Source organism: Hypanus sabinus, chromosome X2 (assembly GCF_030144855.1).
Source record: "Hypanus sabinus isolate sHypSab1 chromosome X2, sHypSab1.hap1, whole genome shotgun sequence".
Taxonomy (NCBI): domain Eukaryota; kingdom Metazoa; phylum Chordata; class Chondrichthyes; order Myliobatiformes; family Dasyatidae; genus Hypanus; species Hypanus sabinus.
In genome coordinates, this window is record NC_082739.1 from 37,841,385 (window position 1) to 37,865,393 (window position 24,009).

At 41.6% G+C, this 24,009-nt stretch overlaps 1 protein-coding gene across 2 annotated transcripts in view; it reads left to right on the top strand.

Annotated features, from left to right (window-relative positions):
- Window positions 1-1,192: 1,192 nt before the first annotated feature.
- The window catches only part of robo4 (roundabout, axon guidance receptor, homolog 4 (Drosophila)), a 115,930-nt gene continuing 93,113 nt past the window's right edge, over window positions 1,193-24,009 (top strand). For both annotated transcript variants that reach the window (XM_059957272.1, XM_059957273.1), the window contains exons 1-2: window positions 1,193-1,578; window positions 17,575-17,901. In XM_059957272.1, coding sequence (XP_059813255.1) covers window positions 1,512-1,578; window positions 17,575-17,901 — 394 coding nt within the window. In that variant the 5' untranslated portion in view covers window positions 1,193-1,511. The remainder of the gene's footprint in view (window positions 1,579-17,574; window positions 17,902-24,009) is intronic.

Here is a 24,009-nt window from a genome sequence, read left to right on the forward strand (position 1 = left end):
TTGCCAAAGGAGGTGTAAGGCGATCCTTCCCTCCGCTAGCCTGCAGGTCACTCTTGGGCAGGGATGTAACACCTGTTTCAGGGTCACGTGAAGCCACGTGAGCGGGTGGTGGATGCTAGTATGAGAAGCTGATGCATTTCACGTCCTGGTTATGTGGCCACTGGCACCAGGCAGACAATCTCTGAAGCATATTGCTAATGGCTGGGGTCACCCATCTTGTGAAGACACTGCCCAGAAGAAGGCACTGGCAAACCACTTCTGTAGAAAAATTTGCCAACAATCATGGTCAAAGGCCGTGATCACCCACGTCATATGAAACGGTACATAGTGATAATCCCCTCAGAGATACTGTTTGGAAATATAACATCAGGGTCAGTATTTGCCAATGTTGTTCACACCTTTCTGAGTGTCACATCCCTGGATTACTTCCCTGCTCTGACACCGATATCGTCTGGACAATGGGTAAGGCTGAATCCATTGTCTTGGATCCTGCCACAATCTGAGCTCCTGGGGCACCATTCCCTACCCAGGACATTCTCTGTGCCAGGCTGAGCCTGAGTTCAGCAGCTTGCTCCTGTGCTGCTACAGAGCTGAACCATATATCGGCTTCATAACTAGGACTACATCCCCCTTGGTGACATTGCTGGCTGCAGGCCGTGAGTCTCCACCACTCCTGAGGCACTTATTAGTCTTCAACTCAATGTTCACTCATCCAAAAGTCTACAGTCCATATGTACATTGCTCTAACTCATTACTGATTTTCCATCAGTTTAGAAACTTTCAGACTTTTCCTTCCTAACCCTGACTCTAACCTAACCCACTCTGTCCCATATCTACAAACTTTTCCAAGCCAGCAAATCTAAATCTTCACCTTCCTCCAGTATTATGCCCCTGTGCCCTGTTGGCTTTAGTCATGGACTGCTGCGAGCTGCCTTGACCCCAAATCACACACAAAATGTTTGAGCAAATGGGCCAGGATCCGTGGAGGGAGAAACAGTGTTGATGTTTCAGGTTCAACGATCTTTCAAGCAAACTAGATTTTTCTGAAGCATCAACTGTGTTTCTCTCTTCATGGAGGCTGCCTGACACCATGAGCATTTTGGACATTTTTCTGGTTTTATTCCCAGAGGCTATAAACTCTTGTTTCCTCAACCATAGCCTTTAAGGAGTTAAATTACAGGGCGGGGCTTGGTGCCGGGAGAGCAGTGTGCTGGAAGATTGTGGATGTGGATTCCAACGTTTACATCCACGCTGTAAGGAAATATATCTAACCGTCGGGAAGAACAAGGGAGATGTAGGTAGATCTGTGGTGTAAGAGACATCAAACAAACCACAGTAAAGCAGGAGAGGAAATAAGCAGACTTGCCGAAGAAGAAAAGATTAGCAGAGGCGTGAGAGCAGAGCAGCACTGGGAGTTTAACATTTAAAACGGTTGCGAAAGTTTTCCGGGAGTTTTTAAACTTGCGGGACACTGGAGGAAGCGGGGTTGCGGTCTCCGATGCTCAGCGCAGATGAAAGCCGAGGCAAAACTACTGCTCCGGCTCCTGCTACTTTGGGAGTTCTCCACTTCTTTGCAAGGTGAGTGGAAAGGTGATTTTAACACGGGCACTGCAAGTGGTATTTTGCAGAGGTTCCCAACCCCTTTTATGTCATGGGCCAGTTCCATTAAGCAAGGGGTCGGTGGAACTCAGGTTGGGAACACTTGAATTATAGAAATCCCTATATTGTAATTTTGTTGCGCAGGAGAATTTAGATCAGGTTGTACAACGTTTTGAGGCCTCACTTTCAAGTTCGGCAAAGAGTCGGACTAAATGGAGCTAATGACCTAAAAACAAAACGATAAAAGGTCATCGAGCTGAGTCGCACAGATTCTGTCTGGCCAGCATTTTCTGCATTTCCCATTACTGTACTGTTAATAAGTTAGGATCAAACATCTCGCTGACCGTCAGATAACTTTCCCCTTCCTTCACCATCAACCGAAAATTCCCAGCCATGCGGTGAACGGGAAAATGATTACTGAAGGATCTGCCCTTGAAATAATCTGCTGGAGCCGCACTGTTAATTTGCATGTATTTTAAAAAATAATTCGTTCCGGTGACGAGTTCAGAACAATGGAAGTTAACTGTAAACTAACCTCAGGTACCAGAAGTATTGCATTGAAGCTGCGAAAATAAATATATGCTTTTGGAATGGATAGTAGAATAATTTATTACAGGTACACTGTGCGGCTTTGACTAAATACATTAGCGTCTTGTTACATAATTTCAATGAGCGACAGGCGAGATGCATTTGAAAACGACCCTTTTAAGGTGCACATCTAGACACAACAATGTTCATCTCCATAGAATTGCAGGCCTGTGTGCAAAACAGTAATTAAATGAATTTACATTAAAAAAAAGCATCAATTTAATTTGATTTCCTTTGTACTTTTGGAAACGCTACATATTTAGTTAGAATTTAATTACAATGCTTCCTGCGCCACATAAGGGTGATTCCTTGCCGAGAATGTATGCCGACGCATTGTACAGGGACTGGGTCTGCTTTATTGTTTCGTGTTCCTTTGATTTAGCTTCTCCTAATACTGTAAACACACAAAAAGGACTTGGTTTCCCTGGACAGCTTGTACTGATATCAATCAGTCTTGATGGGCAGTGGACCACTATCACTGATCTCTACGTGGCTGAAAGAAGAGAAATCACCCTTGTTTGCCCAGTCCTGTTGTTAAATCTCTGTGAGTAACAGCTTGTGTTTATATAAAAACCTCCTGAAATGCTCCCATTAGCTTTAATAAAGCCAAATGATATCAAGCCACACAAGAAGATAATGGAACAAGCAGGCAAAACCTGATCAAAGAGAATAGACAATAGGTGCAGAAGTAGACCATTCGGCCCCTCGAGTCTGCACCGCCATTCTGAGATCATGGCTGATCATTCACTATCAATACCCAGTCCCTGCCTTGTCCCCATATCCCTTGATTCCCCTATCCATCAGATATCTATCTAGCTCCTCCTTGAAAGCATCCAGAGAATTGGCCTCCACCGTCTTCTGAGGCAGTGCATTCCACACCTCCACAACTCTCTGGGAGAAGAAGTTTTTCCTCAACTCTGTTTTAAATAACTAACCTCTTATTCTCAATCCATGCCCTCTGGTACTGGACTCTCCCAACATCTGGAACATATTTCCTGCCTCAATCCTATCAAATCCTTTAATTATCTTAAACATTTCAATCAGATCCCCTCTCAATCTCCTCAATTCCAGCGTGTACAAGCCCAATCTCTCCAATCTCTCTGCGTAAGACAGCCCTGCCATCCCAGGAATCAACCTAGTGAATCTACGCTGCACTTCCTCAATTGCCAGAATGTCCTTCCTTAAACCTGGAGACCAAAACTGTACACAATATTCCAGGTGTGGTCTCACCAGGGCCCTGTACAAATGCAAAAGGACATCCTTGCTCTTGTACTCAATTCCCCTTGTAATAAAGGCCAACATTCCATTTGCCCTCTTCACTGCCTATTGCACTTGCTCATTCACCTTCATTGACTGATGAACTAGGACTCCTAGGTCTCTTTGCATTTCTCCCTTACCTAACTCTACACCATTCAGACAATAGTCTGCCCTCTTGTTCCTGCTTCCAAAGTGGATAACTTCACATTTATGAAATACACTTCAATGTATGAAAGAAGTGAAGAGGTGGGGTGCCGTTAGGAAGGAATTTCTAACTTCGGACTGTACAGTGAATAGGATGGTCCAAGAAAGTTGTGCGTTCCCAAATTGGCAATAATCTTCTAACATGGCAATTTTGAGCAGAGATTATCACTGATTAATGAATTAGTATTAAAAAATATGGAATCCTGTGAAAACTTCACTGCTCTCGTGTTGTACAAAATAATTTGCTGCTTCACTTGGAAGTGGAGCTAATCATTATGCATCTTTTTAAAGTACGGAGGGATTTTTGAAGGCTGAAGGGTCGGCATAACATGCCTCATGCCAGCAGAACTTTTGCACGTGCCATATTGGGCACACGTTCCATAGATTCATCACCCCCTGGCCAGAGAGATCAGAACTGGAGGAGCACAAAGCTCTCCAGGAGTTAGACCTGCCACTTATTTCAATGGGGAAATGGCTCATTGCCTACAAACAATCGTGACAGGACTACATCTTTAGAAACATTTCCATGATATCTGTCCTTACATTACACAATTTATTTCTAGAGATTTATTTTGTATGGGCAAGTAATGATCTGCAATATACAGCCCATAATGGTGGTTAAAATCAGACTAAATAGAAACATCAGTAGGGAATTGGAAAAAAGAGGTGGTGATGGAGACATTAGGTAACCTTTCAAAGAACCATTCTGGTCTCTGTTCTGGATGGCCTCCATGGCTCCACAGTAAAGAGTCAAAATGGCTTTTCTTGTCCAAAGCCCTCCCTATTATTGAGCACATCCACAAGGAGCGCTGCCACAAGAAAGCAGCGTCCAACATCAGGGAACCCCACCATCCAGGCCATGCCTTCTTCTCACTGCTGCTTTTGGGGAGGAGGTACAGGAGCCTTGGGTCCTATAACACCAAATTCAGGAATAGTTGTTCTTTACCACCAGGCTCCTGACCAGCATGGTCACTCACTCACCTCAACACTGAACACAACCGATAGACTCACTTTCAAGGGCTCCACAACTCATGAGCTCAGTATTTTATTTACTTATTTATTATTATTATTTGTATTTGCACAGTTTGTTTCCTTTTGCACATTGGTTGCTTGTTAGTCTTTGCTGTTTTTCATTGATTCTATTGTGTTTCTTTGTTCTATTGTGAATGCTTGCAAGTAAGTGAATCGCAGGGTAGTATATGGTGACATACAGTATACGTGCTTTGATAATGAATTTACTTTGAGCTTTGAAATCGATGTAATCCAAGTCATCATGTTCTTTATCCTTATTAATACTTGCTTTAAAAGTAAATGGAAAAGCTACTTTTTGTGAAGAAGATGATATGAAAGTGCACAGTCTGCTGGGTGAGCAAATAATTTTGGAAGAACTTGATACTTCTCCTTACTCTGCAGCATGGTAACTTTAACACCCATTGGTAAGAAGGATTTTAGTTAAATATTCTGAGTGTCATAGAGTCGTACAGCCAAAATGGGCCTTTCAGCCCATTGTGTCCATTGCCATCTTTTTGTCTAACCACACTGATCTCATTTGTCCGCTCCAGCACGGAATCCATCTGTGTCTTGTTTCTATCTAGATGCCTCTTAGATGGAGCAGCTGTATTCAATTCAACCACATCCTGTGGCCAGAGACCAACCAGTCTGTGTAAAAGTTTGGCACCCCAGATATTGTCCCTTAAGAATGAAAAATTCTGAATTATGATCAGCAGGTTTAGGATAATTCAGGTGATTGGTTTATGCTGCTACTGAGGAGGCAATGTCGTCTGAAGCTTGTTGATCTTGTTCGCCATGAATAATTCATATGATACCATGTGCTGGCAAGGGCCATGTGGGTAACACCATTCTGACACAAGTTAAAAATGACAAAATCATTCAGGGCCAGCCATGACTTGTCTCATTTCAAGCATTTTGTTTTTAGAAGTCTAGCCTGCATAATTCCACAACACAAACTCAACAAATATGCTGCATTAAATATTATGTTTAAAGGCACAGCAAGGATTAGTGTAGTGCCAGAGAGAGATGGCAATGATAGAGGCTGCAAGGTTCTTGAGGGTTGAAAATAAATACAACCATCAGAAGGTGGGTGGTATACGGGAAGAGAGGCGTCAGATGTTGTCTCGGCAGCAATGCTGCAGGACTCTCCCATATTTGCTCTGTGGACATCCCTGGCTAATAACAAGGTTCATTTTTTTTTTACACAGAAATTGCTTTTTTCCTTAAGTTGGAAAATTCATAAAAATCACTTGATGTGGTCACCACTGCTCCACAGTATTGTAACGAATGTCATAAAAAGTATGCAAGGCTGTATTGAATGAACCACAAAAGTAGAGACAGGAAATTATTCTGTCTCTTGTCAGGATGAACCTACGTGCATATATTGGATACTTCAATTTAATAATATTGTGGGAGTTTGATCCAGGGGGGTCCATAAATTGGCAGTTTGTAACCTGTAATGCCCGGCACTCTGATGCCCTTCAGAAAGGACAGGAAGGTGTCACAACTAAGTGTGTTCTCAGCTGCAGAGAGGAGTGTTTGTGCAAATGGAAAATATAGAAGGGAGATGGTGGACACCATGTGGGGTAGCGAAGGGCAGGAGCTTGAGGAGGTTGTAGTCTCAGTTCAGTTCTGACGTCCTCTGTAAGCCCACCATCCTCCATACTGACCTTGCAATAATGAAAAGGTTGTGCCATTTTAATTAAGAAAGCTGCCGAACAGTGATGCTAACACAGCTCGGCGTTTTGGAATTCAATTCTGGTGTCCTCTGTGAGGAGTTCATGCATCCTCCTCATGAACATGTGGGTTTCCTCCCACAGTCCAAAGACGTACCAGTTAATAGGTTAATTGGCCATTATTAATTGCCTTGTGATTGGTTTAGGGTTAAATATGTGGGTTGCTGGGCAGTGCGGCTCATTCGGCCGGAAGGGCCTGCTGCGTGTTGTATATCTCAATGATACATAAACAAATAATCCAAACACATAGCAAGCCAGTTGGGCATGGCAGTCAGATCAAACCAGTATACCCAAAACAACAATTCTTTTGTTTGTATGTTAAAGGGATCTAACATCTGTTTCAAGCACTTCTTTACAGCCGCAGACTGATATGGCATCCGATGTTTTGTATATGTAATTGTCACCTTCTTAATTAAACTCTTTATAACTATTCTTCCCCTTTGAGGTAAAATTTTAGCCTTGAGTTCTAGAATTACAAGCACTTATTGTAATTATGTCTTCCTTAGTTCTTTAGTAATTTCTATTTAAATACTGTCTTGTCATTTTCTTCCGCTTTGGAGTACAGTTATCATGCACACACCTGGTGAAGAATCTGTCTCCTGTTCTGGTAAACAGCTATTACACTAGTAGCCAGGGGAACGAGCAAATGGAGGTTAAAATGCAATCCTTGAAAGTTAGGTATGTAATTAATGCATCACATGTACTGTGATACAGGTAAGGACAATCCCAGTTTCAGTCCCTGGGCTGTGTTGAATAGTTTCAGCATTAGTAGCAGGGTGCCCGTACCTGATTATATTTGGGTGATGTTGTTATGACTATTTACCCAGTCACACACTCTCGCTGGCAATCGTTGCCTGAGCTTGGCTATTGCAAATGAATTGAAAGGTGCTAGGAGGAGTATTCTGACTCTAAGTATAGTGGGATTAACTATGCCCACTTGAGAGGACAGACTGAGGCTCCCTCGGTACTGCATTAAATTTTTGCTTATAAGGCTTTCCTCAAGATTCCAGACGGAGGCTCAGACACAGAGCTTTCTGAATCTTGCTACTGAGCCACAGATGCACTAGTGGAGGTGAATTATTATAAGGTGGAACTGTTCTGAAAATTGTGATTTCTGTTCAGTGTCATTTTCTGGTATATTTTGTTTTGGAAAACCACATATTAAGCACGAGTGAACACTTTCCCACGCAAAGAGCCAGACTGGATATGGGCGGGATTAAGATTTAGTCCTTGTATTAAAACCCAATCTCTGACCAGTCGCTCTTTCCCAGTGAGGCTGGATTTTAATGTATGCTATTGATGTTGCTACTGAATTTTGTTAAAACATTGTCAGTTGCTTCAGGGATTTCACATTTTAGGGCATTTCAGCTGTCTGATGGGAAGAATAGACTGTCTTCCTTGTTCTGGATGCAGCGCGCAGTCTACTTGTATAGAAATCATTTGTTTTCTTAATCCTCTGGGCTGAAATAAGGCCAACTTCACATGGAATGCAAAATTAGTACAGTTTACTGATTTTACTTTCTAATGAATAGGGAGTATGACCTTGCAGTGGCAGCTGCCTTGACATCATAGAATTTGGGATCATTCTGTGCAAGCAGCTTTAAGCATTACTCAGCTGTAATACAGTAATTATGGTCTGAAGACATTTTGTACCATTTTCCAGTAGGGAATGCAGATTGGGGAATTATCTGTAATTTAGGAGCTAAATTGAGTGTAGTTATCCTCACATCTTTGGGATGATATTCCTGAAATAGTCACCAAAAGTTAACGTTAAAGAGTTGGAGCAGGTGGTCTCAGGAAAGGGATGATGTGCTTTGAAGCCTATCTTGGGATCAACCAGGATACCGAGCACTTTGGCAAGCTTTCAGAAGGCATTCACTGAAATGGGTAGCCTGGATTAACAGTGCTTGTAAAGTCGACATGCAATTAAAAAAAAAGTGTCACACTGATTTCTTCTCTCCACCCTATTGGTTTCTTCTTGATTGGGTCAGACTTTTCTTTAGGCCTTCTATGAGCTTGCATCTTCAAACATAAATATAGTACCTGCAGAGCTCCATCTCATTTCTGCTGAGGTCCGGAAGATTATCGATATAAGGCAGGTGGAAGCTCTGTTCAGTTCAAAGGCAATCTTGCCTTGAATGACCTGCTTTGGCCATGGGGGCCACTATGTGTAAATGAAAATTAAAAAAAAAGCAATGCCAAGTGTAATTTCTGTTAGAAAACACACTGAACAGTGATTGTTCATGACTTCACTTGAAAAAAGCAATTCCATTATTCATATAATGAAACTAAAGCTGAAAAGAGCTGTTTGACTTTAGCCAGGATAGTTGTAGTCATGAATTTCTGCTCCTGATTGTTTCCTGATCATCCAAGTTCCTGATTGATACCTGATGAGACAATTAATTCACTTCTGCTAATGCAAATCCAGTGTTTGGACTGGTAAGCCAATTGAATGGCCGTGTGGTATTGGCCAGTTGAGAGCACAGGAGTTCTAGTCCCATGGTATTGGGTTGCGTAATTAAATTCAGTGGTAATTTTTGGAGAGAGTGGGAAAGGCAATAACAATTATGTGGAAGCCCAATTGGTCTTCAAGACAGAGAATCTATCACCCCTGCCTGTCCTGACTTGCTTATGGTTTATAATGCTTGTCTCGAGTTTTAGAACTGGATTGAAACTATTGTTGGAGTAGAAAGAGGGTGCTATGTATTCCTAAAGGCCTGATTAGGTGCTACCAAGAAAGTATGTTTCTTCAGTTCTGCTGAAGGGTCTCGGCCCAAAATGTCGACTGTACTCTTTTTTTTTCATTGATGCTGCCTGGCCTGCTGAGTTCCTCCAAGATTTTGTGTGTGTTGCAAGCAACGTTTGGATCACTTTAAGGGCTAGCTGTTGTATTGTTCGTAAATAGGAAAAAATTACAACTTGGGGTGCCACAGTAGCATAGCGGTTAGCGCAACAGGATTACAGCTCAGAGCATCAGAATTTGGAGTTCGATCTGATGTCATCTGTAAGGAGTCTGTACGTCCTCCCCGTGGAATGCACGGGTTTCCTCCGGGTGCTCTGTTTTCCTCCCACAGTCTAAGACATTCTGGTTGGCAGGTTAATCGATTATTTTAAATTGTCCATGGAAAATCGGGTGTTGCTGGGCGATGCAGCTCAAAGGGCCAGAGTGGCCTATTCTGAGCTGTATCTCAATAATAATAATAATAAACTACATTTGTCAACCTCATCAGTCTCGTTATCCACCTATCACCTCCCAGCTTTTACTTGATTTCCCCTCCCCCACCCACCTGACTTCACCTATCACCTTCCAGCTTGTACTCCTTCCCCTCCTCCCACCTTCTTATTCTGGCTTCTTCCCACTTCCTTTCCAATCCTGATGAAGGGTCTCGGCCCTAAACGTTGATTGTTTATTCCCATCCTTAGATGCTGCCTCAGCCGCTGAGTTCCTCCAGCAATTTGTGTGTGTTACTTTGTGTTGATCATTTGTCTGCTGCTGACTCTGAAGTTGATCAACGCAGTTTAAAAAGAACAGTCTGTGGCTCTTTGTGTGCCTGAGGTGGGGAAGTGAGGGAAGACGTGGAAATTGGGAGACGAGTTAAGCAGCACAGTGATGTCTGAATGAAGCACCTCTTCTCCCACATTTCACCCCAGCCCCCCACACTCCATTATGTTCTGGTCCTAGTAGGGTTTGCTAGGCTAATGAATGGCAGTCACTTGCCCAATGCAGTGAAACATCTACGTACCTGTCCTGGTGCTGCTGTGCAGAAGGACTGCTGGTGGAAATCAATGTGGGACACTGCCTAATGATAAAATCAATATCCCATTGTGTTCTCGAATTGCTGTATGGTTTACCAGCTTTCTAGCTGTGAGTGAAAAGCCAATAATAAGATCACAGGTGCAAAATTCCATGGGTTAGTGATATCTGAGCTCAGGTGAATAATGACAGAAAATGCTTGGTTTAGTCTCCCAAATGGGAGGATTTGTGTTGGAAATGGCTGAAACTCTTCAAAACATGCCCGGAATGCATGGCATACACACTTAATCAGAATAGGGATAAATATTTTTTCTAATACAACTTCTAGTTTTAGTTCCTTTGCAGGAAGTAGTGAAGGACAATATACCTTCCCAATTGATGTTGTTGCTGATGATTAAATATCTTTTTGTCCAGTGCTGCTGGTGAGCACGGTACCCACACAGTCTGCTTTAAGAAGCTCAGCAGGGCTGACCAGGCAGCATCTATGGAAGGGAGTAAAGAGTTGGCATTGTGAAACGAGATTCTTCATCAGGACTTGAAAATCGGTCTCCGTTCCAAATGTTGGCTCTTTATTCCTTACCATAGTTCATCCAGTTTTCTCTGGATTTCCAGCATCTGCAGAAATCTCTTGTATTTAAAGCAGACTAAATGGCTCTTGTAGCCTCACATACAAAGGCACCAACAACAACTCTTTATCACAAACACAACTGTTCAGAAGAAAAGGCGGACATCCTGACGTCAAGGCTCGGTTGCTGATGTTCGTAATGCTTGTTTCTAAAGTCAGGCACTGACTCCTTGCTTGTATGTTTCAGCTTCCTGTCTGTAGTAGAAATAGCCCAGTTTTGACAATGACCTGCTTCCTTTGCTTTTCATAGCAGTTACTGAAGATTGAAAAAGCTTTCATGTCAGAGACCTTGATAAGAAGGGAAGTGGTTCCTGGGATCTGTGCAGGATATGAGGCTGCGTTAGTTGTAGGAAATTCCAATGAGTTGACACCTGATACATGGAGGGAATGGAAACTTTTTTTTACCTGTATGCTAATTAACTGGATTCTGCAGAATCTTTAACTTTTATGGGAGAAACGTATGGGAGATCATTCTTACTGCTCAGGATAACTTGGCCTAGAAATTTGGCAACATCTTGCTTTGTATGTTCTATGTTTAATGGGTTTCCAAAACTTACATCATATAGGGTAGGAAACACTTGCTGTCATTACAGGTGGGTAAGTTATAAAGAATTAAAGCATGGAAACAGGCTATTGAGTCAATGTGACCTTCACACTCACTTACACTTAACCCTATTTTATTTTATTTACCCCACATTAGACCAACTCCTCCACATTCTATTGCTCAGATATACACTATGGCAAATTCACAGTGACCAATTCATCTATTTAAAGCAAAATGGGGGGCTTCATTTCCCTTCAGGTGTGGAAAGAAACTGCAGTGCCCATTGGATATTTATGGGATGATTGTGCAAAATCCACACAGACAGCACCAAACATCAGGCTTGAATTGGTGAATTGGTTTATTCTTATCAGATGTGACAAGGTTCAGTGGAAAAACTTGTTTTGCAAACCATTCATACAGATTAACTCACTGTGAAAGTGCTCTGAGATTGTACAAGGTAAAACAATGACAGAATGTAGAATAAAGTGTTATAGCACAGAAAGGGAGTGCAGGTAGACAGCAAGGTGCAAGGTCATCGTGAGGTAGATTATGAGGTCAAAAGTCTATCTTATTGTTCTAGGGAACCATTCAATAGTGTTAAAACGGTGGGGTAAAAGCTGTCCTTTGGTCTGGTGATAAGTGCTCTTGAGCTTTTGTATCTTCTATTCAATGGGAGAGGGAAGAAGAGAGAATGTTTATGGTGAGTGGGATTTTTGATTTTGCTCTCTGCTTTAACGAGGCAGTGAGAAGTGTAGACAGAGTCCACGGAGGGGAGGTGGGCTTTCATGATGTGCTAAGCTGAGCCTGTAACTCTTTGCAGTTTCTTGCAGTCATGGGCAGATCTGTTGCTGTACCAAGCTGTGATGTATCTAGACAGGATGCTTTCTATAGTGACAAAAATTATTGAGAGTCAAAGGGGGCATACCCAATCTCTTTAGCCTCCTGAGAAGTAAAGGTGCTGATGAGCTTTCTTGGCTGCGGTGTCAATCAAGTTAGGCCAGGACAGATTACTTCAGGAACTTGAAGTTCTCAGCCCTCTTGACCATTGCCATTGACGAAAACAAGAGCGTGACACCATGCAACACTCCCCCTCCTTGTCAGTGACCTGCTCTTTTTGCTATGACACCACTGCACTAGGCTATCTCCCTCCTGTACTCTGATTTATCAGTATATGAGATAAGGCCCATGATGGTGGTATTACCTGCAAACTTGTAAATGAAGCTGGACCAGGATCTAGTCATGACTGCATAGTGAACAGCATAGGGGACTGGGGATGCAGTCTTGTGGGGCATCAGTATTGAGAATGATCATAGTGCAGGTGTTGCTGCCTGTCCTAACTAATTGTGGTCCATTGGTGAGGAAATCAAGGATCAAACTGTAAAGGGAGGTGGTTGAGTCCCAGGTCTAGGATTTTGGAGATGAGCTTGTTTAGAATTATGGCATTGAATGCAGAGTTGTAGTCAATAAACAATAGTCTGACATAGCTGTCTTTACTGTCCAGATACCCCAGAAATGAGTATAGGGCCAGGGAAATGATGTCTGCTGTAGACCTCTTTCAGGGGTAGGTCAATTGTAGTGGGCTCACATTGTTTGGGAGGCTGGAGTTAATACAGGCCTTGATCAGCCTCTTTAAATGCTTCATGATGGTGGATCCTAAAGGCACTGGGCTGCAATCATTAATGCACGTTACTTAGTTTTTCTAGAGTTCCAGGATGATAGTGGTCTTAAGGCAATTTGGAACCTCAGCTTGAGGCAGGGAGAGATAGAAGATGTTTGAAAATACACCCAACAACGGATCTGTGCAGCATAGGCACATGGCTAGGGACACCATCCGTGTCAGATGCTTTTAAAGGTTCACCCTCCAGAAGACTGATCTTGCAGCCACAGTGGTGATTGTCGGTTCAGGTGCAAGGAGGTTGTAGGGGTGGGTGGTGAGATTCCAAACCCCTTCTGTCCAAAACGTGCAGAGAATGTACACTTCAGTGGCCACGTTCTTAGGCATCTCCTGTATTTAATGAAGTGGCCACTGTGTGTATGTTCATGGTCTTCTGCTGCTGTAACCCCATCCACTTCAAGGTTCAACGTAATGCTCTTCTGCACACCACTGTTGTAACACCTGGTTATTTGAGTTACTGTCACCTCTCTGTCAGCTTGAACCAGTCTGGCCATTCTCCTCTGACCTCTCTAATTAACAACCCATTTTCACTCACAGAACTGCTGCTTACTGGATGCTTTTGTTTTGCACACCATTCTCTGTGAACTCTAGAGACTGTCATGCGTGAAAATCCCAGGAGATCAGCAGTTTCTGAGATACTCAAACCACCCCATCTGGCACCAACAATCATTCCACAGTCAAGGTCACTTAGATCACATTTCTTCCCCATTCTGATATTTGGACTGAACAACAACTGAACCTCTTGACCATGTCTGCATGCCTTTCTGCATTGGGTTGCTGCTACATGATTGGTTGATTAAATATTTGCATTAATGAGGTACAGGTGTACCTAAAAGTGGCCCCTGAGCGAATTAAGCTCACCTGGAAGGGATGTGTTGCGTCAGTGATACTGCCTGAGCAGGAGCATTTGGAAGGGTATTTCTGATCTCAGGGCCGTGCATTGGGAGCACGGAAACCCTGTATAAGTGGTGGAGGTGCATACCACTCACATCAACCTGTCAGCCACAACCTGCACCATTGACAGCAGAAGTCTGTAGTTCCCACGTTAACGTTATTAGCCACCACCTCAGAATGTAGAAAGCTGAAGTGAAACTAGGACATCCTCATTCCTGAGGTTATAATGATGGGAGAATGTAGACATCAAGAACGATGTTTAGCATGTAAAGAGGTGAAAACTTGTGTAAAGTTAAGGTGAATGCCGTTGGGTGACAGATTGGCTGCATTGAGTAAAGTGAGAACTTCAGACTCCCTGACTAATAGCCATGTTAAAACCAAATATGAATGAATTTAGCTCTGTGTCCTATCTGCTTTCACAACTACTACTTTGATGAAACAGAAATTACCCCCCATCTATCAGGAAGACCAAAGTCCATATCTTTAGAATCCCACCGCTGGCTTTGTTCCCTAGTTTAACTTCAGCGACTTGAAGACCTGACCCAAGGCACTGAGAAAGTCTGTTTGGTCAGAAGAAACAAGAAATGGAGTTCCTGTCTCCTCTCTTGGTTGGATGGCAATGATTTCACAACATTATCTTGAATAAGCATAACATCTTGACTTTATTTCCCAAGATTATCCTATCACCTTTCTTGAACAGCAGAATAACATTTGCCATCCTCCAGTCCTCTGGTACTATTCCTGTGGCCAGAGAGGATGCATTAATGCTCCAGCAATCTTTCTGCTTGCTTTTCGTAGTAACTTGGGGTATATCCTGTCTGGCCCTGGCAAATTATGTAACTTAATATTTCTCAGAAGTTCCAACACCCTCTTTCATAGCTTTGACATGATCCAGAATTGATGGTAAAGTGTGAGTTATTTGCAGTGTCTCTACGTTAACACAGTTATTACACACACATTTCATTGGATCTAAAATTTTCTGAGGTAAACGATGAATTTCAAATTAACTTTCTTGAATTTTGCTTTTTATCTCACGAGAATGTTTCTCTCTTACCTAGCCTTATGTGGGAATTAGAATCATAAATTCGTAGAGAGAGAGAGAGCATGGAAAAGGTCTCTTCAACCCACTGACCAACCCAAGCTGACCATCAGCCTCTCGTTTATACGAATCCCACATTACTCTCAATTTTTATTCTTTCCACTTTCTCATCAACTCCACTTATTCTACCATTCGCTCACACAGTGGATATGATCTACCAGGGCCAACTTGGGCATTTCTGGAATATGGGAGGAGACCAGAACATCCTGAGGAAACCCATATGCGGTCAAGGAGAATGCGCAAACTCCACATGTACCTATGGTTAGGTGCTGTGAGGCAGTGACACTGCTATGCTTCCCCAAATTGTAGATCTCCAAAATATGACAACACTTCCTGCAAATGGATGATCTAAAATGTGCTATGACCATTTTACTGAGCTGCAGGTTAAAGGGATTCACAGCCTACTTGCTGACAATATACTGCAGGTCACCTTTTTGGGAGTCGGCACACAAGTTGAAAATTCTTTATCGTTAGTCATTTAGTGAGTAATGTCTAATACACTTATCAAATGACAATTTTTCAGTCAAATAGTGCATTTAGATACTAAATTCTAATTTTTCCTGCTTGCTGCTGTGGAAGAATTCTGTTGATTCAAGAAGTCTGATAGATCCCATGGTTGCATACATTCCAATGAGTCATGCAGGAACTCGGACGGTTCAACGTGGTGGCTCAGGTCAGAGGCTATTGGAACAATAAGACCTCCGTTTGTGCTGGCTATTATTTAAAAAAAGTTTCCTGTTTTGATAGCTGAGTTGGAGGAAGCACTGTGGGTATTTCTGTTGTTTGTATTTAAGCAAAGACTTGTACAGGAAAATTATTGTGTGGCAAAATAAACTCTGCGCTCTCAAGTGTACTCGGCACATTGTAAAAGAACAGCCTCATAATTGGCCAGGCTATATAGAGGCAAATGGGAAATCTGGAGAATGACTGAAATTTGGTGAGACAGTTGAATTTATTTTGACAGATAAGTAAGGTAAATGACATGGGTACAATTTTTCCTGGATGATTTACTAATCCTAATGCAACTTTGGGCCAAGGGGTTTCTGAGGGAATTTAGTGTCCATCTGAGCTAGGGGTGTTGTTCTGTTAAGTGTCATACTTTCTGCTTCTAACAGCTAGTCTCTTTCAGTAGTGCTCCCATTTCTTCACCAAATACCCAGAATGACTGAGATGCAAAACTGCAGTTTAAACCACTGTTGGAATGGATTAGTAGCAGCTGCAATAGAATTTTGGTTCATTGCCTCAGAATGGAGAGAGGCATATTGATTAGGATTACCTGTTGGAAGGTAGTCTGTATGTGAACAGAATCCTTGACTGCTGTTGTGGCCTCCACCAGAGTCAACAGTCCTTGCTGTGGAGGGCAAGCAATAAAGAACTACTTTATGTGAAAGTCTGCAGGGATGGTGTCTCCAAAACCATAAGCCAATGCAAGTCAGTATCTATTTAATGAGTGGGAATTTGAGTGTTGCTAGCAAGTCTGATATTTGACACCCATCTCTGAACTGATTGGAGGAAGGCTGTTGTGGGTCAACATATTAGTGTAAGACCAGAGATTTATGGTGGCTATCTGTCATTTCAATAAATACCTATTTGCAATAACTTGAAAATCGGAACATGTGCAGATGCTGAAAATCTAGAGTAGAAACTGACAATGCCATTAGGAGAGTAAACTAGAGTCATAGAAAACTACAGCATGGAAACAGGCCTTTCATGCCTACTCCAATGAATCTGCACCTGGACCTCCATATTCCTTCCATCCACGTTTCTCTCCAAATTTCTCTTAAGCATTGAAATCAAAATCACATCCATCACTTGCACTGGCAGCTTGTTCCACACACTTGTGACCCTCTGAGTGAAGGTGTTTCCTCTTAAGTTCACTTTAAAGATTTCATTTTTCACCCTTAACCCATGAACTCTAGTTGTAATCTCACCCAATCTCAGTAGAAGAAGCCTGCTTGCATTTACCCTATTTATACCCCTCATAATTTTGCATACCTTTATTAAATCTCCCCTCAATCTTCTATATTCTATGGAATAAAGTTCTAACCTATTCAATCTTTCCTTATAACTCAGGTCCGCTAGTCCCTGATTTTCTCTGCGCTCTTTCAATCTTACTTGCATCTTACCTGCAGGTAATGACTGAAACCGCACACAATACTCCAAAGTAGGCCTCCTCAATGTCTTGTACAACTTCAACATAACATCCCAGCTCCTGTAATTATTACTTTGATCTATGAAAGCCAATGTGCCAAAGGCTTTCTTTGTGACTCTATCCACTTGTGACATGTTTCAGATCCAAGATTCTTCATCAGACCTGATGATGGCTTCTAGACCTGAACCGTTAACTCAGTTTCTCTTTCCACAGAAAGCATTTTACACAAACTGATTTGGTTTAGGACTCTGTTTAACAGCCATTCTCATTTCTGTCCATTGTTTCAAAAAAACTGAAAGAATTATTGCATATCGATATACCAGATTTGAACATTTCATTTCTGGATGACTTACTGCAACCGCTGAACTACATTTATTGAGGCTGAGTTTCTTCGAGGTGTTGTGTTGCTGATAAGTGATTTTCTTTTGTACTTCAGATTCCAGATTACGTCTGGATGAATCTCCCCCTGAGATAGTTGAACATCCGACTGACCTTGCCGTGTTCCGGGGTGAGCCGGCTACCCTGAATTGCCGGGCAGAGGGCAGGCCCCAGCCAGTTATCGAGTGGTACAGGAATGGCGAACGAGTGGAGACCAGCAAGGACGACCGTCAATCCCAACGGACTCTCCTGCCTCACGGCTCCCTCTTCTTCTATCAGCTGAACCAGGGGCGTAAGGGAAAGTCCGATGAGGGCATATATACATGCGTGGCAAGAAACCATCTGGGATATGCCTTGAGTAAGAATGCATCACTCTACGTGGCATGTGAGTAATCAGCTCAATTGTTTAACATTTTGCACCTGACTCACTTGAGTGTTCTCAGCAAGACTTTTATTTTTAAAAATCTTGTATTCATGCCCTCAGAATGCCACAAAGTAGGAGATTCACAGCTCCAGAGATCCAGGTTCCCTTTTGAGTTCTAAAAGCTCTATCATCTGACTTCAATGCAAAATTAAAGAGGCACGAGAGGCTGCAGACACTGAATATGGTGCAACCCAGAAAAAGTGGGTCAGGCAGCATCTGTGGAGGGAAGTGGATGGGTAATTCTTTGGATCAAGACCCTTTACCCAGACTTAGTTTTTAATGTTGGTTTCAAAGTTCCATCTTGCTGTGGAAGGCTATCCTTAATCAATGTTCTGGTGGGAATAGAAAGAAAATGGTGGCTCAAGCACGAAGATGCTTCTTGTGGAGCAAACCAGTTGGTACCTAATCCTGATGTAACGTCTTTGACTAAAAATATTGTCTGCTTCTCCTTCCACTTATGTTGCCTGATCTGCTGTGTGTTTCTAGCCTTTTCCATTTTTAGTTCATTTCTCCTAATTTTTCCTCATTGCCAGGAAAATAACTTTTCCCCTCAAGCACCCATCCAGTTATGTTTTGGAGCTATGATTGACTGCTTCCACCATCCTTGCAGATAGTGACTCAAGGAACATGAATATGATGATGTCGACTCAGACCTGAGAGTCCAGCGTTGGGCATTTACATGTGGAACGAAAGACCGTGTGGCGCACAGGCACACAGACATGAATAATATGAACATAAAATCATCTGCTCACAGAATGCTATGATATCATCATATGCGTATAGGTTAAAGGACTCTGTATATTGGTGTGTCTTATAATTGGACTGGAATAGAGTAACTCCAGTAATACAATATTGAGGAGAAAAACTGAGGTTTGTAAGTTGTCTCATCCAGTTTGGAGCTGTTTTTCACGGGAAGCAATATTTCTTCCAAAGGAGCAAAGGAAGCAATTTGCTCAAAGAAATTTATTTTCATGTGTATTTATCAATCACTAAATTAGTAATTCCACAGAAAGCTAAAGACATGCAGTTTGTAGAAGTTGTTCAGAAGTTACATTGACAGATAAAAGGCTTGTTTCATGGAGATCGCAGCCACAAGTGCCGGATTGTTCTGTTCTTTGCCAGTCATGAATATAATGGCAGATCACAGTCAAAGGACAAACCCTTAAAGGTTTGATCAAAATAGGATCAAGTGACTGGAAGACTGTTCTAGCAATCAGTCCTGTTGTGGTAGGACCCTGGGGAGTGTTGTCAAACAGAAGGACCAATAAGTACAAGTATTTGGTTCCCTGAAAGTGGTGTTGCAGATAAGTAGAGTGGTGAAGAAACTTTTGGCATACTGGTCTTCATCATTCAGTGCGCTGAGTGCAGAAGCTGGGATGTTATGTTGCAGTTCTATAAGACATTGGTGAGTGTGCGTTTGGAATATTCAGCTCAGTTTTTGTCAACTTGCTATAGGAAAGGTGGCAGTAAGCCCGAAAGAGTGCAGTGAATGTTTACAATGATGTTGCCAGGACTTGAGGGACTGAGTTATGGAGAGAGGTTGAGGAGGTTGGGACTTTTTATTGGAGCACTGGAGAATGAGTGATGATTTTGTCGAGGTGTATAAAAATATAAGGGGCATAGATAGGGTGAATGTGCACAGTCCTTTTTCGCAGTAGGTGGAAAGAACTATAGGGCATAGGTTTAACGTGAGAGGGGAGGATTTAATTGGAACCTGAGGGGCAACTTTTTCACTCAGAGAGAGGTCAATATACTGAATGGGCTGCCAGAAAAAGTGGCAATAACAACATTTAAAAGGTACTCGGACAGGTACATGAATACAAAATGTTTCGAGGGCTGTGAGTCAAACACAGGCAAATGGGACGAGCCCAGAGAGGAATCTTGGCCAGCATAGACCATTTGGGCTGAAGGGTTTGTATCCATGTTGTATGACTCTATAATTCTAATTGTAATTAGTACCACTCATACAGGAAACAAGAGCACATTACAGCAGTTTATAAATTGCAACTCAAGGAAACGGGTAAGAAAAAAAACAAAACAAAAAAAACCAAAAAAAAACAAAATTTAAAAAATAGACAAAATTGAAAAACAACTCTCCAGAATTTCTGCAAGCTGGGACAAGCCCAATACCTATGAATAAGAGAGGCCTTTATCTCACATACTTAATTGCTATTTGGAACCTAACCCTCTGATTGCTCTTTTCGGTACTTCGGGAGAAGCTGATATGCATTTAACTCTGACTAAGCATTGTACATTGTCTTTCGCCTCTCTTTTGGCCAGATGTGCAGTCCTTCTTGGGTGGAGAGATGCTGCTCCACCTATTCATGCTCAATGGCTTGGAGATATTATGTCCTGCTTAGACCTTGAAAAGATTCATTATTCACTTCTGAACTTGGACATAAAAGTTCCACAAGGTGTGGGGACCTTTTCTTGAATATTTTCATAATTCCCATTTAGATCCCTCCTTTTTTCTTTTGCATTTAAATTGCTTACTTATAGATTAGGTAGAAGGCAATATACCTTTTTATAAATACAGCTCTGTGGTGATATAGTTCTGCTTAACTTTTTTCCATATTGTTAGGTTGGCTTGGAGTTGGGCAGTGGAAGGGTGGGGTCGTAACTAATTTTATTTGATTCCACTATGGGTGCTTTGCTTAATATGAATTGTACTTTGATATGTTTGTTTTACACGGTGTAAACCTCTTTTTAAATTTTTTTTTGTTTTGTTGCATTGTAAAATCTCATAAAAACTTAATAAAAAATAAAGACTCTTTCTAATGCAACACCAGCATCAAAGGCATCACAAAGCTGAAGGTACACAATATTACACTAGTTGCAAATACACAGAATTCACTTTGTTCCGCATTTATACTTAAGTGTAATGCGAAGCAAGAAATCTTTAAGATCCTATTCCTGATTGGTAACATCATTAGTGATGCATATTGACATTGGTGCAGATAGTTCCATTATTAGGGAGGATATCTATGATAAGCAGTTCATAGACTTAGAAAGGAATACGACCATTCTCAAGCTTTATTACAGGTTGATTGGTTAACTAAATTACCCTAGTGCACAGGTGAATGTAGAGCCTGGAAGGAGTTGAGGAGAATAAAGTGTTATGCCAGTTGAACTAGTTGACTTAATCAGCATTTCTGATCTGGCTTTTGTTCACAATTGCACTTAATAAAAAAAAATGCTTGTAGGATGGGGACAGATGGCTGCTGAATGGTCAATGCGGACTTGCTGAACTGAGTTATGTGTCTCCATGCCGTATGACTCGTGAGAAGTTTTGAAGATTTTAAATGTATGACATTTCACATCAGACTATACGTCAGGTTGTGGTGGACTCAATGAATATTAAAATGTGAGAAAATATTCATTTACTAAGTTGAAACTCAATTGGAAGGTCATTTAGATTTTGCTCAGATCCACCAACGTTATATCTGGGGTTGCTTTGATCTAAATACAATAACATCTTCAATGATTCCTATGCAGGAATCATAAAATATGGAACATATTCACAAGTTAAACCTAGTGTCCAACCAGTCTACTGCAAACCAATGCCAGTTCTTAATTTCTTGAAGGGGCAAGTGGAAGAACTCAAAGGAGCAGAGTTTTTGTCAAAGACTCTTCCAGTGATGGAATGATTCCTATAACAGCTGTATCTAATGCATAAGTAGTAATGTCATTTTGCAGTGACTAGAAGATAATATTAGGTTAGATAGTCAATCATGAACAGCATCTTTTAGCAACTTCTCAGGTCCCATGTGTGGAGTTGGTGGGATCCCAGCTTTCCTTTCACAAAATATGATTTGCTGCAATTTGTGGAAGATTAGATGTGACGAGCACTATCACAAGCCGTACATAAACGATTGTACTCTTAAACTATGTTGTCCTATGAAGTCAGATTCTTCACTGCTAAAGTTTTGCAGGGCTATGGTAATTGTCTCTTCAGTTAAAATGGTTTAGTGAAGAAGATCATTTGGATATTTGAGAGGAAATATTGAGGGACTTCATTGTAACAACAATGCAATAGTCCAAGTATATCTTTGTATAACTAGAGGTATTGTAAACTTGTGGACTGAAGCCTGTTAAGGTTGATTTTAATATGAATGGCAATCATACCTAGAAGTAGTTGATCTTCATTCCAGGAATCATTCGATGTTAAAGTATTCCAGAATATTGCTTGATTTTTCAGTGATGCTAACACTATTGTACCATGTCTTTATGAAAATAAGAAATGGGATTGGACTGATGTGAATCAGGAAGATTTTCTCAATGTAAGTGCAGATTTGAGAAGCAAATCTCTACTGGTTCACCATGATTGGGCAGAAGCCCCAATGCATTAATGCATTTAATGCTGCATTTACAGTACAGCCATTGTCATTAGCCTTGTTGGGGATGATGGGCAGGAACAGACAGTATTCGTATTGCATTCTCTCAACAAAGGCAAACATAACTATGTGTAAAGTGAGAAGGAAGTGTTATCAGTTATCTTTGCTCTGAACAAATTCCACCTAGTCCCACTGGAAAAAGTTTTTGCTGCTGTTACAGATCACAAATGGTTTTTGGCAACTTTGTGTGTAAAAGTAACAATTCCTGCCATAAACACAAGAGATTCTGCAGGGGACAGTTTTGCTTTAGCAGTGTAGTTGGCCAAAGCAGTGTAATAATCAGTGTCCTTTTCAAAACATTGCATGAATCAGCTGTTATTGATAGAGACAGTTCAATTTTTCACTCTTGAACTTGTTGGACAAGGATTTTCCATTTACAAACAATGAGATGGTCTTGTGAACTTGGCAAGATGTATGGCCAAAACAAATCTATGAATGAAGACTGAGAGGTCGGAGCATCTTGGACAAGAGCTCAGTGAAATTAACTCCTATTCTATCATATTTATCATTGAAAGACCAACAAATGAGTAGACATTCCAAGCATTCTCAGAAATCACACCAAGTTGGTATTTGTTGGCACTTGTAAGAGAGCAGAGTGTACTGCTGAAGGCAGGTCTTTGCTGATAATGATGTGGCTGATTCCACAACCCTCGGAAGCCTCTTATGATCCTGTGCATTGGCTCCCCCATACCAGAGTGATGCAGCCGGTCAAAATGCTCTCTACCGTACACCTGTAGTGAGTTAAGAGTGCAAGTACTTCAGTTCAAGGAAATGGCCAAATGTTAGAGACAGAAACGCAGTTACTGGATTGAGTTGCCTAAGGAAACTAGTCAACAGACAAAATCAGTGATGAATGTGTGGAGATGTAGATGTCAAAGTTGTATAATTTATACATTCATTGATAATAAATGCACTTTGAATCTTTGATCAAGCCGCACTACTTAGCAACCACCCTATTTAACACTAGTCTAGTCACAGGACAATTTTCAATGACCAATTAACCTATTAGCTCGTATGTCTTTGGACTGTGGAAGGAATATGGAACATCCAGAAGAAACAAACTGTGGAGAATGAACAAACTCCTTAAAGACAGTTGCACTCTGGAAAACCCTGTGCTGTAATAATGTCGCACTAACCACTACACTACCGTAGTGTTAACACTGACACGGAGACCCTAACCCTCCTTCCTGGAAAAACAATTGTTTTTATGACCTCTGCTTTCCATTCCTCAATCTTTTTCCTCATGGAGTAGAGGATAAGTGATGATTGGATCAAGTAATCGGTAACCGTTTGGTCCTTAGCAAGCATTGCCACTCTAGGGGGTTCAGAGCCATGTTTCCCCAGCAGCTGGTTTTAGATGTCATCTCTGTGTTGTGACCTGTTGATCGGCAGCTTTCATAGTTGATACTAGACCAGGTGTGGGTGGACCAGACCCATCCAAAGCACTTCCAGCAGCTCTTGGGCATTGGAGCACTCCTCAAGTATTAATGTGGCCGGCAAGACTGCCATTTATTATTTCTACCAGATTGTCATTGGATAGAAAAACAGAAGTTCAGATTAATATTTAAATGGTGAAAGGTGTAGAGGGACTTGAGAGTGCTTGTGCATGAATTGCAAAAGGTTGGTTTGCAAGGTGCTATGAAAAACGTAAATGCAGTATTGACCTTCATTGGTA